Source organism: Sarcophilus harrisii, chromosome 4 (assembly GCF_902635505.1).
Source record: "Sarcophilus harrisii chromosome 4, mSarHar1.11, whole genome shotgun sequence".
Taxonomy (NCBI): domain Eukaryota; kingdom Metazoa; phylum Chordata; class Mammalia; order Dasyuromorphia; family Dasyuridae; genus Sarcophilus; species Sarcophilus harrisii.
In genome coordinates, this window is record NC_045429.1 from 219,702,035 (window position 1) to 219,729,346 (window position 27,312).

Consider the following 27,312-nt stretch of genomic DNA (forward strand, 5'->3'; position numbering starts at 1 on the left):
GGCTGAATAGAGATCTAGGAGTTCTATGCAGAGATCAAAATTAAACTCAGGGAAACTGATCATGTCACTAAGATAAAATGAATAAAATATAAGAGAAGAGGGCCCAGGACATTTGGATATACCTTAATTAGAGAACGTGATAGGATAGTGATGCTACAGAGAAAAAAAAAATAAGCATTTATATAGCATCTCTTATGTGCCAGGAAGTCTGCTAAATACTTTATAAAAATTATCTCATTTGTTACAATGTCCCATGGAAGTAGATGCTGCTATTATCCCCATTTTACAGAGGAGGAAACTGAGGCATAGGATAGGCGGCCTGCCTAGTGTAAGTATCTGAGGGAAAGTTTGAACTCAAGTATTCCTGACTAAAGCACTTGTCTACTGCTTTACCTATCTACCCTTTGAACTTAACTTCCATTTATATTTTGAGGTGTGGGTGTGAGTGTCTTGTATATACATAATTATTTATAATCTGACCTCCCCATTGGACTGGGAGCTTTCTGACTACAGGACCTTTTTATTCCCAGAGTTTAGCATATGCCTGCAATATAGTAAGTGTTTAAAAATTGCTTGTTGATATTGTTCTGCGTGATGTCTAATAACTATTTCATAAGGTTGTTGTAAGAATCAGTTGTACTAATATATTTTAAAATGCTTTGTAAATTATAAAGCATTACACATTATTTTATAACAAGTAAAATGTCATTTGTATGCCATTATTATTAAATTGTGAACATTAACAAATTACAAATAATAATACATTATTGTTATAAATAGCTTAGTCTGTTAAATTAGGTAAAAACATATTCAATCAATTCCACTGACTCCTTATCACCTCCAACATCAGATTCAAAGCCCTCTTACATCCAAAGCCCTTCAAAACTTAAAACCCTCTGCACCTACTCCCCTTTCCCCAAACTTTCCATTCTCCTGTTTTACATTCTTTATCCCTACATACTCTTTGATTCATTGACACTAATCTCTTTACTGTTCCCAGAAAAAGTATTATCTCTAGCTTCAGATTTTTTTTGGGGGGGCTATTTCTTATTCTTAGAACACGTTTCTTCCTCATCCTCCAACTGATTTCCCTGTCCAATTAATAGCTTACCTTCTACAGGAAGCCTTTCTTAATTCCTCTTAATTCTAGTGCCTTCTTTTTGTAAATTATTTCCTATTTTTCCTGTTTGTAACTTATTTACATGTATTTGTTTGCTTTTGTTTCTCCCTTTAGATTATTAACTCCTTGAGGGCAAGAACTGTCTTTCATATTTCTTTGTATTTCTAGCACTGAGCACTGTGCATAGCATCTAGAAGGAGCTTAATAAATGCTTATTGACTGACTGGAAAGAGATCTAAATTTAGTATTAGAAGATCTTTTTTTCCCTAATCCAAACTACCACTTTCTGGCTTTGTATTTGGAGACAAAGCCCTTAACCTGTGTGAACTTTGATTTCCTCATCTTTAAAAATGGAAAAATGGAATGAATACACACACACACACACACACACACACACACGTGTGTATATACTTAATAATTTAATATTATATAAATTAATTTTAGCAGTACATAATTGGAGTGAATTAACCTGTAAAGAAGTCATTAAGCATGTCATTCCCATCCTCAGTTAACTCTAGTGGCTCCTTATATCTCTAGGATCAAATTTTTTGTTCAACAGTTAAAATCCTTAACAACCTGGGCCCAACTTGTCTTATGATTTATACTCCTCCATTATGGATACTACAGTCTAGCAAAATTGACTTTAATGCTCACATTTCACATCTCCGTGCCTTTGAATGGGATGTCCTCATTTTTGCTTCTTAGCATACATAATTTCAAAGCTAAGCTCAAACAATACTTTCTATATTGTCTTCCCTGATCCTCTCCATTAATATCTCTCCCTATTACCATTAAGAAAAATATATATTGCATATATTTTGCATATGCCTATATGCATGTATTTTCCCCCCTAATAGATTGTAAGGTCATTAAGAGCTGGTTTGCATTCTGTGTTTTTATTTTCATTCTCTAGTACTATAACTTATAATAAGCATTTATTAAATACTTGTTAATAGGTTTACTGGTTTTAGTTAGTACTTTAACATTTGTTAATACTTTGGAGTAATAATGAAAATCAGTACAGTATTGAATGTTAGATATTATAATCATTGGAAAAATTGGATTGTTTTGCCTTGTACATTGTTATCTTTCTTATAACACTTGATTGCTGTATTAGACAAATGGAAAATTTTAAGAGCAGTATGTTTTCTTAAAAAAGTTAAATTTATTGATTTTGTTTTGACGCGAGAGACATTTGCTGACAAATAGTCAAATCACCTTACAAAATACATTCTCTGAAAGTTAGTTTATTGATCATTAATAGAAAGGCTTTGTCTTTCACCTTCAATAATATGGTACTAACTGATCATAGTCTTATTGTCTCTCAGAATTGACTTGATTACATTGTAGTCATTATTCATAGTCATCTGGTCTTATTTTCCTCATTGTACATTATTTCATGTAAGTCCACATAAGTCCTTCACAGTTTCATATTCATTCCTTACAGCACAATAGTCCATTAAATAATAGTTAATAAGAGTAATAGCTAATACATAGTACTTATTGTGTGCCAGGTAATTATCTCATTTGATCCTGACAAAAACCCTGTAAGTTAATTACTATTATTATCCCCTTTTAGATGAGAAAAATGAAGCAAATAGAGCTTAAGTGACTCATTCAGGGTCACCCATGTAGTAACTATCTGAACTGTCTTAATAATTGGAACTAAAATTGATTATTATTGAGGACTTCATGTCGGAAAGATTTTTAATTTGGGGGTGGAAAGAACCTCTACAGGCTTTCAGATTTCTAAGAGCAAATGGAATTTTATTCTGTTAAACAATGCAATGTTATTCTATTAAACTATATATGTTGTATTTTATAGTTGCATATATTATTTCAGTGCTTTCCTTTTTGCATTTCTAGAAAAGGAACAGCCATAGTAGATCTCTCCGGAAAAGGAGACCCTTCCTTTAGTTGCACTGTAATGCGAAGTGATGGGACTTCTCTTTATGCAACCAGGTTGGTACCTTTTTCAAGAATGGTCTCAGGATGTATATGTTTTGACATATTTTTAGGTCAGTAGTAGAATATGAAATCCTAGGCTCATAAACTGAGAACTAGAAGGTACTTCACAGGCCATTTGCGAAAAGCCTGATAGGTTATTTTTTACCTTAGAATATAAAATTCTATAGGCATGTTTTATTACCATTAAAATCAAGGACTATTTTTCATGGAGAGGTTAATTATCAGGCTAATGACTAAAAAATTATAGTTCCTTCAGAGCAGGGAATATATATATTATTTACTTTGTATCCCTTACTCTAAACAGTGCTTCATACTGTAAGTAGTTTGCTTAGTAAAAGCTTATTTAGTGGTTGATGTGGAACATACTGGCTTACATATCCCTGGGATGCCAAAGTATTCTTTATAGTTCAACAACATCAGATTTCCCTATGCATTGTCTCACTAAATTATGAGTTATAATAAGTACTTTTATGTTTTAGTAATAAGTATCCAAAAATTAAGCACTAAAAGACAATCCTAATAGCAATCAACAAATGTTTTATTAAACACCTACCATGTTCCAGAGATTGGGCACTGGGGTACAAAAAGAAATAGTCTCTACCCTCAGGCAACTTACATTCTCTTGAGGGATACAACATGGACTTAAGTATGTATATAAAGATAAACTGTGTGTGTGTGTATGTACATATGTGTTAATATGTACATACTAATTTGTAGCAAGGGCTCCACTATGAGGGGGTGATAGGACAAGAAAATTTTTCATGTAGAAGATGGGGCTTGAGGTAAGTCAAAGAAAAAAGGATTCTAGAAGAAAAAAAGCTAGATATATAGCAAAAGAAGATGGGAGTGTATTGTGTAAGGAACAGCATGAAGACCACTTTGATTGTATCATAAAACATATCAAAGTATGTAATATATGTCTTGAAAGATGTTGGAGCCAGCTTGTGAAGGACGTCAAATTTTTATTTGGCCCAAAATATCCATCACAATTGAAAGTACATGAGGCTAATAAAACTTCTTGGACTATCTGATATTGGTATTTTCAATTAGCTAATTTTTTTTTTTTTTTTAGATCAGACCTATATTTTATCAGTGTAGGCACTTCACAAGCAGGAAATTCCTTTTCTAGTGCAGGTGGATTTCACCCCTCTAATTTATCTTACGAAGTTGGGATCCCTGAGAGATTAAGTGACTTCCCCAGAACATGTAAGAAGATCACAATTTCTTTCTTTACTTGTCATGATGGATTTCAATATGTACTGAAGCAGCCACATCTAATGAAAAAAGCAGCATATTACATCTCAAGGAAAGCACTATGCTAGGAATTAAGAAAACTAGGTTCTGGCTTCATCTCTACCAACCATTACTAGCTAAGGATTTTGAGGAAGTTGTATAACTTTTCTGGGTCTCAGATTATTAATCTGAAAAGTTTAAGTATTGAATTTTAAAAGATTTCTCAAGTTTCACCAATTTCAAAAAAATGTTCTGTGAATTTAAAATACCTTTTCTTTCCCATTCCATTCATCTTTTGATTTTTATTAGGTCTCTATTGATTTTGTTCCACTTACCTTTTGATTTTTATTAGGTTTCTATTTATTTTGTCTTTACCTCTCTTTTTGAAATATCTTCTGTATTATCTGCCATTTTAATAAAAGATTTAAGAATGTCATGTTAACCAAAAACCTCTTTAAGTTCGCAGTTTGAAATTCATTTCTCATTATGTCCATTATGAATATCAACTTTGTTCCATACAGTTATGATTATAAGTGAGATCTTTGCAAAAGAAATTTATATTCAATCATATTCAGTTAAGAATGCCTACCTTTTCCAGTAACACAAGATTAAAAATCATTGTTAATACTGGCAAAATAGTAGTTTAGGAATTGAATGAATAGCTTCCCTTCCCCCACTTTTTTCCGGTAATTTCTAATACATGTACAATCTTTTAAACATTTTAAACTTATTTCCATTTTTATGAAAGAAAAATCAGAACAAAGGGGAAAAAACATAGGGGGGAAAAAAAAGCAAAAATAGTATGCTTCAATCTGCCTTCAGTCTCCATGGTTTTTTCTCTGGATGTGAATGGCATTTTCCAACCCAAATCTATTGGAACTGTCTTGGATCACTATATTGCTGAGAAGAGCTAAGTCTGTCAAAATTGATCATCACACAGTTTTACTGTTAATATAGACAATGTTCTTCTGGTTCTTTTCACTTCATTCAGCATTAGTTCATATGAGTCTTCCCAGTTTTTCTGAAATCAGACTGTTCATCATTCTTATAGTATTCCAGTATATTCAAATACACAACTTATTCAACCATTTCCCAATTGATGGGAATCCACTGAATTTCCAGTTCTTTGCCTCACCACAAAAAGAGCAAAAATGGCAAACATTTTTGCATATGTGAGTCCTTTTTTCTCACTCTTATGATCTCTTTGAGATACAGACCCAATAGAGGCACTGCTGGATAAAAAGGTACACACAGTTTGATAGGCCTTTGGACATGGTTATAAATTGTTCTCCAGAATGGCTGGATCTGTTTAGAACTCCACCAATAATGAATTAATGTTCCAATTTTTCCACATTCCCTCCAGTATTTATCATTATCTTTTTCTGTTATCTTAGCCAATCTGATAGGTATGAAGTGATACCTCAGAGTTGTTTTAATTTATATATTTATAATTTTTATATATATAATTTATATATTTCCAATCAATATCCTTCCTTAAACAGTCCCCTACATAGTAAATTTGAGGGGTCCTAGATTTGCAAATGGTGGTACATATGACATTCTTTAAAAGTTGCTTTACATCCCCTAAAGTATTTAGCTTTTTAATGTCTGAATATTGTTAGAAGTACAAAGATCTAAAAAACTTATAATTTATTAATTCATTTTTCAGAGATCTTGCAGCTGCTATTGATCGAATGAACAAATATAATTTTGATTCAATGATATATGTGGTAAGTAAACAAAATAAAAAGTAGAAAGCTGGAATTCCTTCCTCATAAATATCAATTATGCAGGAAGGCCTCTAGAGCCATTCTGGAAAGCAATAAAAGAGATTAATATGTGTCTAGTGTATTAAATTGCTGCAAGAACAATGTAATACTAAGAATATTTATATAAGCAATTTTTATAGAAAGCTTTACAAAAGTAATATCTTTTGTTTCATTAAAATGAAATTTTACTGCACTTTGAAATAGCATTGCAAATATATTATCTTTGCCATTTTACCCTAGTAATACTATAGTTTTACTCTACAGCAAGAATTCTTAATCGGAAGTAAACTTTCATTCTCCCTTAGAGAGGGAATGACTTCATTGAGTTTTTAAAAAAATATGCTGATAACTGTAGTTCTGTCCTTTGTACCAATGTAGACTGACTGTCTTTTGTAAAATTTTATATTTTATTCATTAAAAGTGGGGTTCCTAGACTTAACCAAGGAGTTAAAAAGGGGGTCCATGATACAAAAATGGTTTAGAATTTCTGCTCGATTAGAAACTGTACCATAACAGAGTTTTACCTGAATGAATGAATCTTTTATATAATTTCAGCCCAGTTAGTCTTCATTCTTATATCTTGACCATTCTCAAGGCTCCCTTCATCGCTCCAGTTTCTCTCCTATTGCCATTCCCAAGAGTCTGCCTTTAACACTAAAACTTCAGACGTGCATTACTGTGTTGTTCTCCTTCTTAAAAATGTAAATCTTAAAGGTTAGATATTATCCATGCTTACTATCTCTGTTGAGTTTCATGGTTTTTGTCTTGTTTCTCCCATCATACTTTGTAATCCACATTGGCACACTGGATGTATCTATTCACAGTTATCTGCTTATTAATACACTGATTTTTGTCGTTGTTACTATTTCGTGGGATGTTAAATTTAGTTTTCTGTTTCAGATTAAATTTGAAACGCCCCTTTTTCTAAGTTTATTTTCTTTTCAAGACAGATAAAGGCCAACAAAATCATTTCCATCAAGTATTTGAAATTCTGAGGCTAATGGGATATGAATGGGCAGAAAGGTAATTTTTTCTTTATTTCTAAGCTTTGAATAGCAAACAAGGTTAATCTTAATTAGCTCAACTAATCTTTACTAAATTGTTAAAAATTTGAAGTCAAACTTTCATTTTTAGGTAAAGAACTTTTCTATATAGTTTGAGCATTTTAAATTTTGTTTTTTGTTTTTTTTTTTGTTTAATGTGGCTATATTTCTAACTTCAAAATATTATTTTTATTATCATTTGTTTTATCACCTGCATTTCCCAATACAAAAAATGAGCCACCTCTTATAACAAAAGATGGGGGGAGGGAACAATTCAATAAAACCAACCATATCAGCCAAGTATCTGTAATGTTCACTCTCTACCTAATTCTCCACCTGTACTCTTATTAGTCTATTTAATGAATAGAGAACGGGTGAAGATTCATTTTCATTTATCTTCTTTGGTTGGGACCAAGAACGTCATTAAAATTTCATAGCATTCAATTTCAGTCTTTTTGTCAGTCGTTTCACATTTACATTGCTGTAGTCATTTTTTCTTGCATATTTGAATTTCATTTAGAATTCAAATGACTTTTATATTCATCAGTCTTTTTTTTTTTTTTTTTTTACAATGTAGTAGTAGATTATTCATGTACTGGTTTGTTAACTGTTCCCTGATTGATGGGCATCTACTTTGTTCTTTGCTATTACTAAAACTGCTCCTATAAATAATTTGATGTATATGGTACCTTTCTTTTTTATCGCTTACCTCTTTGAAAATAAATGCCTAGGAATATCCTCTCTAGGCCAAAAAGTATAAATGTTTTTAGTCATTTTCTTAGTGTAATTCCAAATAACTTTCCAGGATGGTTGGAATTCAAGTTAATGTATCTATCCATCAGCAATTTCTCCATCAGCAATATTCCCATCTTGTCATCTTTCCATTTTCCACTATCTCTTTGCCATCAGTAACCACTAGGTTACTGATACCTAAGGACTATTTTGATTTCCAGTTCTCTTATTATATTGCTTTGGAATAGTCTTTCATATAACTTTTTAATAGTTGGCAATTCTTTTGAGAACTGTTTGTTGTTATGCTTTGACTAACAGTTATTTACATGAATTTGACTTATTACTCTCAATTGCTTGATTTTTAAAATTCTCATCTCTTTACCCACATACATGAAGTAATTAATTATCCCTTCATATTAGGAATGGATTATTTCAGTGATTTGATGACCCATTTTAAGTGAGCAGGGTTTTATTCAGTTGTCTAGTCAATTTCTTCTGCTGTTTTCTGAAATGGGATTATTGAAAACTTTGATCTCTTCATGTTAAAGACAGTGTTTTCTAATTCTTTTTAATTCTTTTAGTTGTCTGTTCTAAATAAAAGATATGAAAGTTCAGCTCCTATCTCCCTCCCCAGGTGTCAACATATTCCCTTTGGAGTAGTACAAGGAATGAAAACTCGAAGAGGAGATGTTACTTTTCTGGAAGATGTTATAAATGAAACTCGTTCAAGGATGCTAGAAAACATGGCTTTTTCCAAGAGTGAGTTTACATCTTTTTAAATGTTGTTATAGTCAAAAAAGGCAGTTTGAGGAAATAAAAATAGTAATATTTTACTTATCAATGAATACTGGTTCCAATTCCTAGCAATGAAATGTGATTTATTAAGTAGAATCAAGTTGGCCTAATATAAGGAAGTAAATAAATTACTCATTGTAGATCTATTTGCTCTTGCTAATTTCATATTCTTTGCATATATTTTAGGCAAGACTACATTCTCCACTTAAATTGTCTGACAGTGTCATGTATATTAAATCCACTAGCTTTTGTGTGTCAATATTTTATAGCAACTAAAGAACTGGAAAATCCACATGAGATTGCAGAAAGAGTTGGACTTGCAGCACTCATTATTCAGGTCAGTTGAAATTGTGCATCCCCTTCTCAAAAATTGACACTTTTAAAAACCTTTCTTAAGTTATTAGAAATAAAGCTGCAAAGTTCTTTATCCTTTCAGGACTTCAAAGGTTACCTGTTATCTGATTATAAGTTTAACTGGGACCGCGTTTTTCAGAGCCGAGGTGATACAGGTGTTTTCCTGCAGTACACACATGCCAGGTTGTGTAGGTAAGCTGAGGCTCCTGGGAAAGTGTCTCTCTTCTCTTTTTCTTGCTTCTTTCCCCAAAATTATAGTAATCTTCTGTTGTGTCCTTCTAAGACCAGGTTTCTTGCAGTCTGTGTTTCTAAATTTTTCTTCACAGTTTTTGGGTGTGGACTAATAGCTAATAATTGATAAGATAGCTGCTGTATGTGATTTTTATTGTATATGGTCGTTATGTCTTGGAGTATATGATTTAGTCCATTGTATCTTCAAATTCATGTTATTTGTTTATTCCTACATCTTGAAAAAGATAAAAAATGTTGAGTTGCTCACTGACCTTCAAATGGCCATTCTTTTAATAGCACTAGTAATCAATAATGGAGTGAGAGAAAAAAATGGAAAGTCAAGGAATTAAATTCTTAATTTAAAAGCTAAACCAGTAAAGCAAATGTTATTTGTGTCCTAAACACATGGCATTTTAGTTTATCACATTTCTTAGTCAGAAGCATGTCTAGGTCTTAGAAGGCATAAAAAAATACTTTACAAAAATTATTTGTACAAGACCCTGAGGCAGGAGAGTTTTCTAAGTCAGACAACTCCATCCATGAGAGATTGGAGTGCTCCTTCACTCAGAATGCCTGAGCTGTTTGGGGGAATCCTTGATGGCAAACTCCCTACCTGCCCCAAGCAAGTATTGGATTGGAGAGTTCTTCAAGCAAAACAAATAAAAACAGCAGTGTTATTTTTCCTTTGACGTCCCTGATTTCAAAACCATTTTCACTTCTTCTCTTAGTTAATAACATTTAACATCTTGTATTCCATTTCAACAAACAAATATCACCTGATATTTGTGAGATGTTATGACAGACATCGAAGATACAAAGTCAAAATGAAAAGCAGTTTCTACCCTCAAGTAACTTGCATTATATTAAGGGATACAGGACATAAGCAGATAGAAATAAAGAATTTGAAACAGCAATGAGCTTTAAAAAGAAGATAGCTCAGGAACATCTTAGGAAGCACATGGGAGTTGAACCTTGAATAAGTTAGGGATTCTAAGCTGTCCCAAAGAAGAGAACAACCTATAATATTTTGGGGCTAGAGATGGGGTTGTAAAGTTAGGAAAATAACAAGTAGGTGATAACAACAACAGAAGAAAAAGACATTGAGGAAATATGAACAGGCAAAGAGAAAACAATTTTGCTTTATGCAAATGATTACTTAGAGAACCCTAAAGAATTAATAATTGATAATTAATTAAATTGAATAATTGAAAGTGTTAGCAAATTTGCAGCATTTTTTAAAATCCTCAAATAATTAGAATTTCTCTATATTACCAACAAAACCTAATATGAAGAAAAAAAGAAATTCTATTTAAAATAACTACAGGATAAAAAAAAAAAGTAGCTATATATTATATAAAATATTTGGAAGTCTATACCAGACACTCATAGAAACTATGTAAATAAATTACAAAACAAATTACACTCAAAAATTCATACTTAAATAACTGGAGAAATTATTGCTTGTGGATAGATCCTACCTAATATACTTGTAGATAGTCCTACCTAAATCATTTTGCTTATTTAGTGCCATACTAATTAACCTACCAAAGAATCACTTCATAGAACCAAGAAAAATAATGAAATTCATCCAGAGGAGCAAACGATCAAAAATCTCAAGAGAAATAGTGAAAAAAATAAAAAAGGTAGAGAAGGATGTCTATCAGTCCCTTATCTCAAAACAACTACAAAGCAGCAATCATAAAAATAATTGGTTAAGAAGTAAAAACATACTTCAGTGAAACAACATAACAGAACAAATGAATCTAGTAGCTTAATGACCCATAAATCTAAAGAATCCCACCTATTGGAATAAAAGACTCATTAATCAATAAAAACAAACTTGGCAAACTTGCAAAGTTTGACAAGTTAATTAGATCCATACTTCATATCTTACACCAAGAAATGCTCCAAATGAATATACATGAGTTAGACATAAAAAGGACACATCAGGAACAAGTTAAAAGACCAAGAATTTGCCTTTTTAGTTTGCATGGATAGAAGAAGGGTTCATAATCAAACAAGGGATAGATATAATCACAGAAGATAAAAGAAAAATTTTATTACATAAAATTAAAACTCTATGCACAAACAAAATCAATGCAGCTAAGATTAAAAGAGCTGGAGGCTTGGAACTAGAGAAATTTTTAAAGCGAGTTTCTCTAATAAAGGTCTAATTTTCAAGATACCTCATTGAAGATACTCATTGAAGTTTATGTAAACCATTCCCCAGGTGATAAGTTAATAAGAAGAAATACAATCTTACAGCCTTATGAAAAAATACCCCAAATCACCAGAAAGAAGAGAAAGGAAAGTTAAAGTAACTCTAAGTTTTCACTTTCCACCTATCAGATTGGCAGAGTTAAATGTTTATGACATAGAATTAAGGTTGATAACAAATAGTGGGAAAGATAAGGAAAAAGAAGCACATTAATACATTGTTAGGGGAGTTATCAATTGACCCAAGCCAGTGGACTTGGAAGGTGGGAAAGGAGGAGAGAAAGATAGAAAATAAATGCTTGTTAATTGAAAAAAAGTCCTAAAATGTTTCAAACATGTGATGCCTGTTCTATAACTTTTTGAATAATGTTTTCCTCATTTCTAATTTTCCTAAGTTTTAAATATATAGTAGGTCCTTAATTATTTCTTAAATTGAGCTTATCGTAATACTTCTCATTAGCAAATAAACTATGGCTATCTTTAATTCCAATTCATTCCTTTCCTTCTGATTTTGCTTTCTTGAATTGTAGTTTAGAAGAGACATTTGAAGGTGGTCATCTGAGAAACATTAAGGCAGCTTGCTTACAAGACCCACAGTCTGTTTCTATACTCCAACATCTCCTCAGGTAATTTTCATTTTAAAAGTGTATGTTTCTGTTAGTTGAAATCACCAGTAGTGATGTTAAATATAAGTAGGTCATTTCCATTTCCTGTCTCTAAGAGTGCTACACCAAAAACTGTCATGAGGAGATTATCTACCCTTTTTTAAAACTTCAAGTGCATTTTTAAAACACTAGTTCATTCTTTCCTAATGGGATATGCTTTTAAGTAGGATTAGTTATTTCTTACAAGTTATTGCCATAATAAACTGTCTATCCGATATCAGCTCTTCTGGGTGTTGAGCTCTTGTATGTGTTAAAGTAGTTTCTCTTGTATGTGTTAAACTAGTTTTCCCATTTAAAAACCAAACATAGTGTATTCTAGAAAAGAGAAAATGCTGTAAATGTCCAGAACAATGCTCCTTTCTCCTAGCAGTTATCTTGAGAGGATGACTTCCTTGCTGGCAATGGTTTTCCCTCTACAGGAACCGAAAAAAAATTATATTAATAGTATACAGCTAGAACAATGACTTTCTATACAGGTAGGAAAAATACAGCTTTGCCAAAATACATAAGCCAGTTTACAACCTGCCCTTTGGCATAATGCTAAGTCTCCATGCAGCTAAAATAAATTGCTAATTGATTGTTTCAAGAATCCTAGTTAGCTTAGTTTAGTACTTCTAGTAGTAGTTTCTGGGGTTCATAGAGTTTTCTCCCTTAAAATGAAAAGAACTGATTACATTCTCCCTATTTAAATTACTACATTTACCGTCAAGTCTTTCCAAATGAATGATTCTATGGTAAATCAGTATCTACTTTAGAAAAAAGAAAAAACAAATATGCCCCTATGTATGTATCCAAATATGTATCCAAAACATTGCAGGATGTTCCTTACAGTTGATGGTGAGGTATTAACAAATCTTTTATATCATTGTCCATCATGATTCATAGAACTTTGGTTGGAGTGAGGAGCAAAATAGCTTCCCAGCTTTCTCCTTTCTTGTACAACCAGCATCCCTTCTTTCAAAGTTGGTCATTTTAAATCACTTCACTGTGGTTCCAATGGAAATAGTTATTGCTGGGAACAAAAATGTTATCTGTTGCCTTTGTTTCTAGAGCTATACTTTGGGGTATTTGAACATTGTAATTGGTTTATAGAACGAAAGAAAAGGAAAGCGAGAAGAGAATTGTACTTTCCCCATCACTTTTTCTCATCAAAATAAAAGCCTTTCATGGCATGCTGAGAAACTTTGCACGCACAGGTCATCCCTTGCACAAGTGAACAATCATACTAGGATTTGTGTCAAAAGAGAGAATGTAAGGGCTTCACTTTATTATTCATGATCTGAATTGCTCTCCTAAATTTTAAATCATGTGGTAGGTACAGTAAACAAGCTAATACTGAGTTTTCGTTCAGTATTTCCTATGTTGGGGGTCTCTTGCAACAATGAAGTAGATTAAAAAAAAAAAAACCATGGCTGAAAGTAAAATAGGCCCTAATATAATAACAATGATTCTTCTTTGAATCAATTTTTTTTTCCATCTTTTTTTCTTAGGTATGATGAGGTGCTTTATAAATCCTCTCAGGATCTTCAACCCAGGCATATTGTCAGCTACCTTTTAACACTGAGGTAATGAGACACAGAAATGAGACCCAGGGAGATTTACCTCAAGTGACCAGACCATGATGTTGGGTGGGTCTAATCTTGCTTCCAGTGACTGGCTGATATAATCTCAGATGACAGTCTTAGAAAATCTCAGATCCTTCATGCCCACTAAGTTCTTACTTTGAAACACTTTCATATTACATGTCACTATCCTAGAGGATACTCAAATTACAGATGTATTTTCTTAAAGCCAAAGTCTATAGTTTTCCCAGGAATCTTTCAATCAAAGTTCTCTGGTAAATAAGTCTTTTAGCTTAGATGTTCAGAGGTTATTCTTAAAATCATGGAGGTGGAAGATGGTGTTTATTTCATCTTTGCAGTTAGATAAATTTATGACATAATGTCTTTCTTTGGCATTCTACTAAAGATAATCATCTATCAGAATCATCTAGAATATTATAAAATCTTGGACAAATTTTGAACAAAGTGAAAAATAATCATTTCTTACCATATTACTAGTATTACAGAAAAGGCAAATATTTTGATACATCTCTTGTTTATATGAATATATTTCTTGTTCTTTTCTCAACTTTTTTTTTTCTTAATCCCACTTGGTAGTTAAAAATTAACATATAACATTTAGGGAGTTAGGCAAAGCCTAACAGATTATGAACAATTTTTTAAAAAATTAACTGCTATTTAAGGATGATTTACATAGTCAGAAGCCTTGATATAAGTGTTTTTTACCTAAACAAATAATCTCAGAGAAGCAAATGTTTTGGGTTCTTTCTGGTGTTTTCGGAAATGAGAAAAGTAAACTATGGAGGAAAATAGTTGCTTGCTTTTTGAAATAGGCCGAAAACTAAATTGCAGGTAACTGTGGTTCAACAAACTTAAACGTAAGTTGTTCCATTTTTTAATTGGGGGTAGGGAGAGAGAAACCTGCACAAAGACAAGAGTAGCTCATTACCTTCCCAAAAAGAACTTACTGACTCTTCACTTTGGAAAAAAGAGAATTGAACCCAGGGAGCACAGTTTCTAGTCTTAGTTCTGCCAAAGCTGTTGTAGCTTTGTCAAGTCATTTAATATCTCGACTAGTTCCCTTTTCCCAAAAAATGAAGTTCTTGAAATTACATCAGTTTCTCAAGCTATTTGGTGAAAATTGAATAGTAGTTTGGGGAGGGGGGAAGGGACAAAATTGCTAGTCAATTTTCAGTATGAAAATTATGTAGTGAGAATAGAAGTAGGTTCATTGTTTTTCTCATGAAAGTAAATATAATTATATAATTTTGATTTCACTCAAAAAACCTCGATTTATTAGGGAGGTCAGCAATTATGGGTCCAAGAATATTCAATATCATAATAAGGTAATTTCTAATGAAAATACTCATTAAAATGCTCTATATGATAACATTTTTCTCTTTTCCTGTTTCAGTCATCTTACAGCTGTGGCTCACAAAACATTACAAATAAAAGGCAGACTCCCTGAAGTAGCTGAGGTATATACTTTTGTCATTTGGGTTTTTCTCTTTCTATTATTTTCTACCTTCTACTGCTTTTCTGTTCAGTTTCAGTTAATACAGTAGAACTGAAAATCAGTATAGACTTTTCTAAAATAATTCTGTCGATATATTGTTTCTGTGTCTTTCTATGTTTTTGCAAGCATAGTTCTTTTTTCTGATATTGAGGAACATATTCCAATATCTCATAGTTCAAGAATAACAATATTATTGCAACAGAGCTATTTATATTAATTTTTGTATTGGAAATTGATCCTCTCACTTTTTTTTGTTATCAGTTCATCTTTGCTATTTGCTATTTCACAAAAATCTCTTTGCCAAGTGCAAATTATCAACTTTTTTTTACAGATAAAACAACTATTGATACTTTGGACTTTTGTTTTATAGGCCAGACTTCATCTATTTAAAGCTGTCCGTTCTGTCCTAGCCAATGGAATGAAACTTCTTGGAATCACACCTGTATCTAGGATGTAATTTGTAAGAAAAAAGACATTGGAATCCTATATTTAAATTGAAAAGGAATTTAATATAAAATTTTGCCAGAATCCATTTTTATGTCTGAATTTTTTTTTAAGAATTCTTACCTATATTTTATTCCTTTAATATTTTAATTTTTTTAGCAAAGGAAAATAACTGCTTACCTATCTTTTCCACTTCATCACAAAGACTATGAGACCATTCTATCTAATTCAGCTATTAACCTCCTATAAGTGTTGTTTCTCTCCAATGGAACAGAGTCCTTTGAGTATAAGAATTGTATGTTCAATGAATGGCACAGTATTTTGCTCATAGTAAATAAATCCTTAATAAATTGCATGTTGATTCACTGATCCCAAGTAGCAAGAAAACTAAGACACATGCAATAAACACACATACATGTTTATGAATTGGGCTCAGACTATACATCTATAGACTTAAGTCTATAAGTTCAATCCAAATTCAATTTCAGACCTTTTTATAATCTCTAATAATTAAATGGTGAGAAAATGAGATATAGTAATTCAGATAGCCCAGATACTAAAGTATCTTATTGATCTCATAATTTCTTTTAAAACAAAATTTGTGTTTATCCCATATCTGCATACTTGCTCAAAATGTGAAATGCCTGGCAGCCTAGTTTAGTTGGCCCTTAAAAAGCATGCTAAGAACAGTTAGGTTAATGAATAGCCAGCCTAGGAAGGAAAAATACCATGTATAATAATGAGAAACTATTTTCTTAACATTCTTAATGATAAATATATATTCTTTCACACTCTCATGCATTCTCGTTTTCCCTCCCTTCTTCCCTCCCTCCCTCGCTCTAAAGATTAGACATAACAATTATGTAAATAAATTAGGTTTATTGCTGAATTCCCCATGAACATTATGGAGATTAAAAAAAAGAAAAAACCCACTGGTTTCACAAATTACTCTTGGTGAGGCCAACAGCTGATCATTTTATAAAAAGAGTACAAAAGTGATGTAAAAAGTTTTATGAAGAAAAACTGGGATTGAGATTACTAATGGCACAGATATCGTGCTAAAGAAGCACTAAGTCACCACCTAGATATATTTAAAGTCACAAAGTGGACTCAGTCTAAGAAGAAATAACATGTTTCTGAATTGACCTATCCTGCATATGCATCCTTCACATATCCATCATCTTCAGGAGATCTATGCCTCTGTTGAAATAAAATTATATGCATTGCAAGGTAGAGAGGGACTTTCTCTTCCCCTAATATTTGACTAAGAGTTCCATTAGTGCAGAAAAAAAAAAAAAAAAAAAAAAAACCTTTGGCACTTTAAAACATCATCTAGAACCATATCCTACACTTTTTTTAAAGCACAAAAATTTTTTTTATGTACATTATGTACAGCAATTCCTGTTTTCCTAAAATTGTACAAAGTGTGAGCCCCTTTTTATGTTGGCAACACATCCCATTACTAAATAGCAGTTCTCATGCCATACATTCATTTTTTTGTTTTGTTAAAGCTACCTTCTAGGATTAGCTTAAGGCTGTAGTTATTTATTCTGTTGTTCTTTGTTGTTTGTTTTAATCTTAGAAACAATATCACAAGTGAATGAGTTTCTCTTTCGAAGTGTTGTCTTCCCCTTGAATTACTGTTGTTGTATCTTGTCTGGGTAATCCATAAAGATATATTGAAACACACACAAGAAGGGTACCCAAAGCAAAGTTGAGTGCTGAAAGGAAATAAAACAATTTCAATACTCAATTCCCAAGACACATTTTTCACTGAACATTTTAAAAAATCTTTTGTGTAATTTCCAGATTTTTATAAAGCATTTGCAATTTGGCTTTAATAACTTAATACCTTTAAAATAATCATTGGTCCACCAATAGCCAAATAGCACCTGAAGCACTCAGTTTTCAGAAAACAATATATTTTGACCCTTGTACTACACCACAAATCTTAAAATAGTTGTGCTTTGATACTTCATATCTATGTGATTTTAGGCAAGTCACTTAAACCCTATATGCTAAAGCAACTTTTTAGGACTATTTCTACAAAGGCTAATTACTGAGTAACAGTGGCTTCAGATAGTATCTAAGGGTCAGGAAGACCCTTGTTTTCAAACTTGCTCAAATATTTCTTTGTTATGAAGATGAGATAATAGATAAGAACTACATTTGAAAAAGGAATAAAAAATGATATAAGAAACATCTTACAACACTGAGTAACAGTGGCTTCAGATAGTATCTAAGGGTCAGGAGGACCTGAATTCAGTTCCTGTCTGTCTGATGTATCTCTTGTCACCTGGATAAATCACTAACCTCTCAATATCCTAACCAGTCAATATCAGATGTTTCAAAAAGATAACTCTCTTATTTAGTAGAGGACCTTTCTTTGTTCTGAACTTCCTGTACCAGTGAAATTAGAGATCTTCTAAAAAATACCTGAACTATGAAAATAACAATTAGTCTCTATAAAACTTTTATTCAGGATTTCCTTAATGTGGAAATTAATCTATAATTTGTATAAATTAATCTGTAGCATTTCATCTCTGTCAAGAGCCACCTGGTATATTTATGTCAATACATTAAAAATTGTCCAGTTCTCTTCCTTTTCTTACCATGGGATTTCACTGTTATCAAATTAATCTGTGCTATCTTAACACATATCCAGGAAGGGAAATTATTACAGCATAACATTTATTTGAAATGTCAGCCTTGTTGTTTAAATAATTCAGAAGCTCTTTTAATACTGTGGGCTAGAGAAAGACCTTATTAAATGCATTCTATGGCAGTGGTGACAAAATGCCCTTAGTGATTAGGAATTGTGTATTGTTTATTTTTATATATCATATTTAAAAATGACATCTAAAAACATGTCTAAAAGAGAAAATAAAATTCTAATTAGGTTGTTTTTCCAAAAGCCTCTGGTTATTAGTTTAAGACATTCGGGGAAAACAATTCTTAAAGATTCAGAGTAAGGTGACGAATTCACTTTTCTATATGACTTTTTTCAATGATTCAAGTTAAACTATACCATTGACTAAATTGGACATTGCAAAAAACATTTCCTTGTGACCACTTTTACTCACCATTATGACAGCAATGGTCACAAGCCTCTACGATCTCTCATTTTATACTTGAGGAAGCTAAGACCCAGACAGGAAAGGGACTTGTCTGAGGCAAGAAGCAGAGCCAGGATGAATCCAGATCTCTCACTCTGGATTCAGAGGCTTTTTTTGTTTTGTTTTGTTTTTAACTACACTAATTTTATTTATATTGCACTGTGTTGTTGAGAGATGGAAAAGAGGCAAAAATAGTTTAACTTTGCAATCAAAGTTTCCCTGAAGCTCTCTTAAATTTAGAAGATCAGAGGCTAGCCCATGATGTTTTTCTTGCTTCTAGGATAGCAATTCATTTGTGTAATCCACATATTCTCAGCTGTTAAAATAACTAACAGCTAATCTTAAAATTAGATGTGAAAAAGCATCAGTAAATCTAACATACTTATCTGTAACCCAAACAGCAGGACTGAAGCAACAGTAGAAAGTACAATGGCTGCGGCTGCAGAGAATCCCTTCATGATGTTGTCTGTATATTTTACCACAATGGACGTATAGAGTCCTCCAACACTAGCAAGCACTGGGATGTAAACAGAAGTAAAACATCATTAAGCAAAACATTCTGTGGTGTAGTGAATTTTCAGAGATATTTTACCTTCAGATTTTAGGTAGCTTCTGGCAAGCATGCCAGAAAATTAAGTTATTGTTCCTAATAAGATTTCCTCTTAAATGCCTAAGGATACTATATAACCTATTGTTGAATATACAGAGAATTTCCCTTTAATAAGCTTTAATTATGAAGACTAATTGCTTGGAGATAGTTATACCACTAAAGTAAATCAATAAAATCAAAATTATGTTAAGTAGTATACACAAAGATAATTTCAAAATACTGTGAAACTTTAAAATTGACATTTAGCAAGGTAAACCAACTTTTGAGATACTTACAGATAACAAACCAGACATAGTATGTATAGCCAAAGAAAAATCCTTTTTCTATAACTTCATCTCCATCTGACATGTAGACAGCAGCTAATGTCACCACAATTCCAGATAAATACATCTGAATATTTCTCACCCATAAGGAAGTATCTGAACTCTTTAAAACTTTTTCAAAATATACTCCTGAAAAAAAAAAAATTCAAATAGCAAATAAGACAAATCCAAAAGAAAAAACATTAACTGACAAGCAATAATAGTTTCAAACAATTAAACTGCCTCTATCACTTACATGATGCCATATGGTACATACTACATATTTTTATCTGGGGCACAGATAATCATACATGCAGCCCAAACTAGATTAAAATATAATTAGGAAATATTTGACAAAATAAATAAAAGTACAATAAAATATAGTAACACTACATTTTAAAACTAAGTTGGTGTGCAGCCTATAGAGATCCATGTGTAAAATTTGGTATCCCCAATTCTATTCGAGTAATACCACTGATAGATATCCTAGGGGATTTCTGACTTCTAGATTTCTATCTTCTTAAATTACCTTTATTTTCTTGTGTACATATTGTAATTTCCAATAAAGTTAGTTGCCTAGCCATTCAATGTTTGTTATAATAGTGATAATAGTAGTTTTTATTTAGTCGTTTTTCAGTCATGTTCAACTCTTTATGATCCCTTTTGGGGTTTTCTTGGCAAAGATACCAAAGTGGTTTGCCATTTCCTTCTCCAGCTCATTTTTACAGATAAGGAAACTGAGGCAAACAGGGTCAAGGGACTGGTTCACAAAGCTAGTATCTAAGGTCAAATCTGAACTCAGAAAAAAAAACAAAACAAAAAAAAAAAAATGGAGTCTTCCTGATTCCAGACCTGGCAATTCATCCATTGACTGTAATAGCTAGCACTACCAGCACTTTAAAGTTGCGAAGTGTTTTGCATTTTGTCCCATTTTAGCTTCACAACAATCGAGTGAAGTACATGCTATTTTCCTCATTTTATAGATGGGGGAAAATAAAGCAGAAAGGTTAAGTGATGCTCAGGGACTCAAGTCCCATATTGAAACACCTGTCTCCACCATTATAACATACACATAGTAACTTGTGACACTTATTTCTAAAGACCGTATTTAAAAATTACCCTCAATTGTACATTTTAATAGAATGAGTGGTGTGACAAATCTTCTGATGTTTATTATTATACAAGGACCTTTTCTTAATAAAATTAATCTAGTAATAACTATGTTAAATTTGCAAACTAATCATTTAATAATCAATTTTTTCAATTAATATTTACACTTTAAGATTTGTAAAGTGTCATATGTATTTTGTCATTTAAAGGTTCTCATTTACATAATTTCAAAGTTGAATCTTTGTGACCATCAAGTCCCAACCCAATGTGAAAAAAAAATTCACCTAGGGCACTCTCAGCAAATCATCATTCAGCCTTTGAAGGCCTCCAATGTGAGCAAAGCAATTTTTATATCCCAAGACAATCCAACCCACATTTAAACCTTTTCTGAAGGTTTTACAAGTCAGCTTAAATTTTACTCTTGTGAGTGCTCATAAGTTCTGCTCTCTGACATCAGACAGGACAATTCTAATCCCTTTTCCATGTTACAGCTCTTCACATACTTCAAAACAGTTATTCTATCCCCTTGGGGGTTCTCTGTAAGTCAAACACCCCCAGTTCCTTCAAGTACCCTTATGTGGCCTAAACTTGTAACTCATCAGTGTCTTTCCAACAACGTGCCACACAGAACAGGAGAGCACTTTCCAGATGGAAACTGGCCAGAGCAGAATAGAGGTGGGGGGTATAACCACGATTTTCCTGGAAGCTAGGCCTCTATACTGTTAAGATTAAGAATGCTAGCTGCCATAGCACACTCAATTCAGTTTTAGTTTGAAATCACTCTATCTTTTAAAGGTAAACCATCTGCTACTTAGCTATAGCTCTCCATAGCTTTTGTGAAGTTGGTTATTTGAACTCATGTTTAAGAATTTAGATATATTTATGCCTATTAAATTTTCTCTTACTTGATTTTGCCTGATGCTTTGTTTAGACTGTCATTAACTCTGAATCCAATATTCTAATATTTTAAATAGCTTTCCTAGTTGGGAGGCATTCCATTGGAAAGCTTCAAAAGGTAACATCAAATCAGCTATCCAAACAGTTGAGTTCTTATAATTGTCCCTGCTTCACAACTCTTTGCCTTTTTTTTTTTTTTTTTTTTTTTTACAAAGTCATGAGAGAGACTTAAAACTGGAACATTTATTTTACCTTTTAATGAAAAACTTACAATTACATGCCATTAATATTCATTCAACAAATATTTTAGTTCAATAGGCATTTATTTTAAGAGCACCAGGCTCTAGAGATACAATTACGAAGAATGAAACAATCCCTACTGACACAAAGTTTACATTCTAATGTGGGAGACTAGTACACATAAAAAAAGTACAGCATGAACATAAAGTTAATAAATAAGTACAAAGCAGTTAAATATAATAAAGAAAGGGAGGTACTACCAGTTGAGGGAAGATAATCAGGAAAAGCTCTATGCAGAAGGTGGCACGTAAGCTGCATCTCAAAAAAGGGGACTGAGGCAGAGGTAAGGAGAGAATACGTTCCAAGATGGGGAATAATCAATACAAAAGAAGGAATGGATTATCACATAAGAGACAGAAAGATCAGTTTGGCTTACTCTCTGAGAGGGGGATTATGTCCAATTAGTTGCAAAGACAGGTTTAGGCCAGGTTATGTAGGGCTTTAAAAGCTGACAAAAGAGTTTGGCTTTTATTCTAGAATTGAGAGAAATCACTGAAGCTGATTGAGTACATTCGGAATCACAAAGTCAGTTCTGTATTTAATGAAAATTAATTTGGTAGCAGTATTGAGTGAATTGCAGGGAGAGACTTGGGCCAGAGGGTAATTTTGCAATGATATAGTATTACCTCTGGATCCAAAGTGGTAGTTGTGAGTGGGGGGAAATAAAGAGTTGGATATGAAAGATGTTAAAAAGGAGAAACGGCATGACTTGGCAACTTAGTCAAACATGTGGATGAGTGTAAATAGGAAGGTAATGTCGAGATTGCAGACCTGGGAGACAGGAAAGATGGTGTTAGCTTTGACAGAAACAGCAAAATCTGGAAGAAGAGAAGTAGCATTGGTGGGAGAGAAAGTAGGGCAGAAAGAAATTCCATTTTGGACATATTGAGTGTAAGCTACCTCTAGGACATCCAATTTAAAATGTCCATAAGTAACTGATGAGGAGGGACTGAGGAAGATATCAGAGAAATAAGAGCTCTGAATCATCTGCATAGACATGCTAATTAATCCAATAGGATCTGAAAAGGTTATCTAGAGGCAGAAGGGAAGAGAGGCTAGGAGAAAATCTTGGCAATTACCTCAAGTTTTAACCTGGTTTAATACTTTTGGAAATAGAGTTTGCAAAGTCTATGTAAATGAAAAACAATAGAGTGCTTAATGAAACATCTCTACTATGAAACATTGTTACTGGGTTAAAAAAAAACCCCACAAATTAGCAATAAAGGAAGACTGAAATTAGATTTCCTATAACCTCCCAAAGAAAATCACTTAGGATTCTATACTTCATTTGTAAGTATTAATATTAATACCACATTATCTTTTTCTACCTTACAAGGTTTGTTAGTATACAGGAAGTGTTCTTAGTTGATTTCAGTAAAAATTTATAAAATATAAAATACTATTATTTTCTAGTAACATATATGTCCTTCCTAGTTTTTTGGATTTCAAGACAAAAAAAGATCTATTTGATAGTATTAAAAAAAAAAAAAAAAAAACTGACTCCTTGGTAACTTCCAACAGTAGGTAGAAGGAATGTTCTGAAAATGTACCATCCCATCATTTCACAGCCTACAATCTTAAATTAAAAGTATTTTTACTTTCAATGTAAAAATGCTTTCAAAGTAAAAAAAAATGTAAACAAAGATTCCTGTTACTAAGAACTACCAACTGCCACTAACCACTATTTCTTAAAGAAGTAAATTTATAAATAAAGTAGTTCACTAGATAATGTAATCTATTTTTGATTTATCATCCTATAATTGTCACAATAAGACGTCATTTATCTAGAATTATCAGGGAATACAGTTTTAGATAAGTACATTTTTTTAAGGTACTGAAACTAATCACTAAATAAGTTTTCAGTGATTCTTATTCTATAATCAAATGTAAAAATCAGTTGACTTCTAAAGCCTTTCACAATCTGGACCATTCCTATCTTCTCACTGTAGTCTTCTGTCCACATTCTATGATCTAGTGACACTGGCCTTCTTGCTATCTCTTGAACACGACACTCCATCTCAATTCCATGCCTTTTCCCTGGCTTCCATACAAAAAGCTCTCTCTTCTCTCCTCTTCTTCTTGGTTTCTTTGGTTTCCTTCAAGACTAAGTTCAAATTCACTTTCTGCAAGGGACCTTTCCTTTTCACCTTCTCTCAACCACCTACTTTTTCTCTGAGACTGCCTTACATATAGTTGTTTACATGGCTTCTCCCGCATTTAGAAGGACCTCCTTCAAGGCAGGCCTATAATATTTCTGCCTTCCTTTGTAATGCCAAAACTTAGCACAGTGTCTAGCATAGTAATAGCCCTTAATAAATGCCTATTGATTGGTCAGTGGATTGTTAAAGGAACAAAACTTCTGCTGAAAAATTCTATTGAAAATATTTTTTTAAAGTAGAGTCATCATTATAATTTACCATAAAGTTGACCTTTTGGTATTTGAGGATCTACAATTCTCACTATACTATACTACAATCCACACACTACATGGCTCCAGATTGCTGTGCTTTAAGGTGATTGTTCTGAATCTTTCTTTGTTTCCTGTTAAACCAAGATCAAACAAATTCTGTTTTAAGCTAGGAAGAACTGTAGATTACCAAAACACACCTGATGGAACAACCTTATTTACATTAAATTCTCCATCAATAAATTATGGCCTAATGCCTGCTACACTCTTTTCTTAAGGAAGTGAACTCATTACTTTCTCTTTTTATTCAGGGACATTTTAAATTTACTTTCAGGATTACTCCTGTGCTAAGGAAGTTTGCCATATATTATCCTTAGAAATATGAGTAAGGAATGAGGTTTAAGTCATTGCGTTTAAGCCATTACTATTTATTTCCTAAAGGTAAGGTGATATCAAACAATTTTTGTGCTTGCATTTTAAAACTGCAAAGACTTTTGGGATTCCCTATATAAAGTCAGATTGTAAAAGTAAAGGGAAAAAATGGCTATTATGATAAATTCAGATAAACACCCCTCTTAAAATATATTTTTCAATTTTCTACAGATGAAAGAAAGCAATGTTTTTATGATTTACCTGCAAATCCTGAACATAATACAGCAATAGCTATAGCACCAAACCCTAACAGTGGATTCTGTTCCACCTGCAACATTAACAAAAACTACAAGTTAGTTTAGAGATTTTGATCCCTCAAGGAGTTCATTAATTATATGAAAATTTTGTTGTCAGGCAATACTATACACACAAGATCAGGTCAAAAGAAAAGTAAGTATGCTAAAAATCTAACTTCACCAAGGTACAGTATACTTGATTAAACATGGTACATTACATAGATTTCAATATACTTTAAATATCTATAATTTCATTCACATGAATAGTCCTTGTATCAAAATTTCTCACAAAACTCTTCCAATAGTTTGGGTCTTTGAGAATTTTTGTAATTGTGACCCATCTGGTGATGGGTCTAGGTAAAATTTACCTAGAGTTGTCATTAGACAACAGACCTATGATATATTCTTAAGTCTATACTTGAAATCTTTCCCGTTGAGTAGTGTCTCCCACAGCTTGAATTCTTGGCAAAGCCTTAAAGAATCTCCATGTTACAATGAAATACCAGAGGAGGGATTCAGAGAAAAGATTTAGCTATGTCAGGAATTTAAATTATGTCTCCCAAAATAAAACTAAAATAAAATTCTGATAAACACCCTTGGATAGGTACTTCAACTCAACAGTGCCTAAAACAATGCCCCAAATATAGTAAGGACAATAAATATACATTGATTTTCTATTCTTACCATCACCTCAATGCTAGTCTTATCACTCTGTACCTCAATACTATAATGATGTAATTGGTTTCTCATCGTTCAGTCTTCCTTCCAATCCATCTTATACAGTGAAGTTAATTCTTCCTGAAATACAATTTTAGTTAAGTCTACTCATTGTTTAAAAGATCTCTACAGGTTTCCTGTCGCCTGTAGGGAAAAAAAAATCCAAGGTGTAGCTTTACCTTAAGGACTTTTCACATAAGACTCTATGCTTCACTTATGCTTGTTTATGAACTCTTGCACAAATCTTGTGACTTCTTGTCCTTGTCTTCATATGTTTCCCCTTCTTGGACTGTCATTCTTGCTCCTTTCTTTAAGATTTACCTCAAATGGGGCAGCTAAGTGGAGCAGTGGATAAAGCACCAGCCCTGAATTCAGGAACTGAGTTCAAATCTGCCTTAGTCACTTAACACTTCCTAGCTGTGTGACCCTGAGCAAATCATTTAAGCCCAACTACTGCAGCAAAAAAATTTTAAAAAGAATAAAGGATTTACCTGAAATGTCACTGTCTTCAAAAATGCTATGGAAACTTGATTTATTGTTTTCTTCAAGTTCCCAACTATTTGTACCTTTAAATATCATCTCAAACTTGTTCCCAGTGAATAATACTACCTTAAAAGATAAGGGATGAAACTAGTCATTGACTCTCAAACTCCACAGGCTTCTTTCTCCCTATTGCTGAGGCAACTTCTTCTGGGAAATAGTTGGTACTAAGGAGTCAAAGATGCAGCAACTGGATATGGAGATACATGGTAATCCAAATAGCCTTACAGCTGCACAGAACTTTTAATGTTTTAAAGTAATTTCATATTCATTATACATTTTATCAGTGGCCTCTTTTCTCCCAGACAGCTACTATTTAAATTTGGATAAAAATATTAGTGTTGATGCTAATCTGGAAAAGGGTAAACCTGACCAGAAAAGTATTTAGCTCCTTCACTTATTAGGTCTCTTGAAATTTGTATACCATGGTGGCTGGTGCTGCTAACATAACTCACTTACATCCCTAATCTTTTGGAATGTAGGTGTGTAATATTTTATGAGATCAAAGTATAAGCTGAATGAAAAAAGTCTTTTATCTTTCCCTGTTACTAGAAACATACTAGAAAGGATTAGAAAGAGTCTGATTACTGATTAAGAGCAATAGATTTAAAAATATCAATGAAAAATGTGGATAGGTTAGCAAGATTTTTTTTTGTTGTTGTTTTTAAACCTACCTTTGAGACTTAGGTCTTTATAAAAAGTTTTAAATTAAAATTACCTTTCTTTTATAATGGCACCCTCAAATTGCTAAAACAAGCTATCATCAACAAGGCTATAAAAATGATTTAAGGAAATTTGCAATTAGTAGTCTGCTATGCATGACATTCCTTACCAATACTTTGGTGGCTTGAGCTGGTTTCCACTGAACAAGTGTGACTCCAGCACACAGCATAAAAACTGAAATCCACTGTAATTTACTGAGTGATCGATTTAACATTAAAACAGTACATAAAGCAGTACAAGGAATCTTTAGTTGGTAGGTCACCTAGAAAATAA

The 27,312-nt window shown here is 32.5% G+C and overlaps 2 protein-coding genes across 4 annotated transcripts in view; one reads left to right on the plus strand and one right to left on the minus strand.

The window, feature by feature from the left end:
• RARS2 (arginyl-tRNA synthetase 2, mitochondrial) overlaps positions 1-16,055 on the plus strand; it is a 58,946-nt gene extending 42,891 nt beyond the window's left edge. The window contains exons 11-20 of one of the 2 annotated variants that reach the window (XM_023503106.2): positions 2,987-3,082; positions 5,991-6,051; positions 7,037-7,113; positions 8,500-8,624; positions 8,906-8,997; positions 9,097-9,206; positions 11,993-12,088; positions 13,618-13,692; positions 15,104-15,167; positions 15,576-16,055. In XM_023503106.2, the coding sequence (XP_023358874.1) occupies positions 2,987-3,082; positions 5,991-6,051; positions 7,037-7,113; positions 8,500-8,624; positions 8,906-8,997; positions 9,097-9,206; positions 11,993-12,088; positions 13,618-13,692; positions 15,104-15,167; positions 15,576-15,662 (883 nt within the window). In that variant the 3' untranslated portion in view covers positions 15,663-16,055. The remainder of the gene's footprint in view (positions 1-2,986; positions 3,083-5,990; positions 6,052-7,036; positions 7,114-8,499; positions 8,625-8,905; positions 8,998-9,096; positions 9,207-11,992; positions 12,089-13,617; positions 13,693-15,103; positions 15,168-15,575) is intronic. The other variant, XM_003769269.4, reaches the window with a different exon arrangement.
• A 451-nt stretch (positions 16,056-16,506) lies between these two features.
• Positions 16,507-27,312, minus strand: part of SLC35A1 (solute carrier family 35 member A1) — a 49,518-nt gene continuing 38,712 nt past the window's right edge. For both annotated transcript variants that reach the window (XM_031964545.1, XM_003769267.4), the window contains exons 4-8: positions 27,149-27,301; positions 25,025-25,091; positions 19,651-19,827; positions 19,148-19,282; positions 16,507-17,370 (exon numbers count right to left, since the gene is read on the minus strand). In XM_031964545.1, coding sequence (XP_031820405.1) covers positions 17,240-17,370; positions 19,148-19,282; positions 19,651-19,827; positions 25,025-25,091; positions 27,149-27,301 — 663 coding nt within the window. In that variant the 3' untranslated portion in view covers positions 16,507-17,239. The remainder of the gene's footprint in view (positions 17,371-19,147; positions 19,283-19,650; positions 19,828-25,024; positions 25,092-27,148; positions 27,302-27,312) is intronic.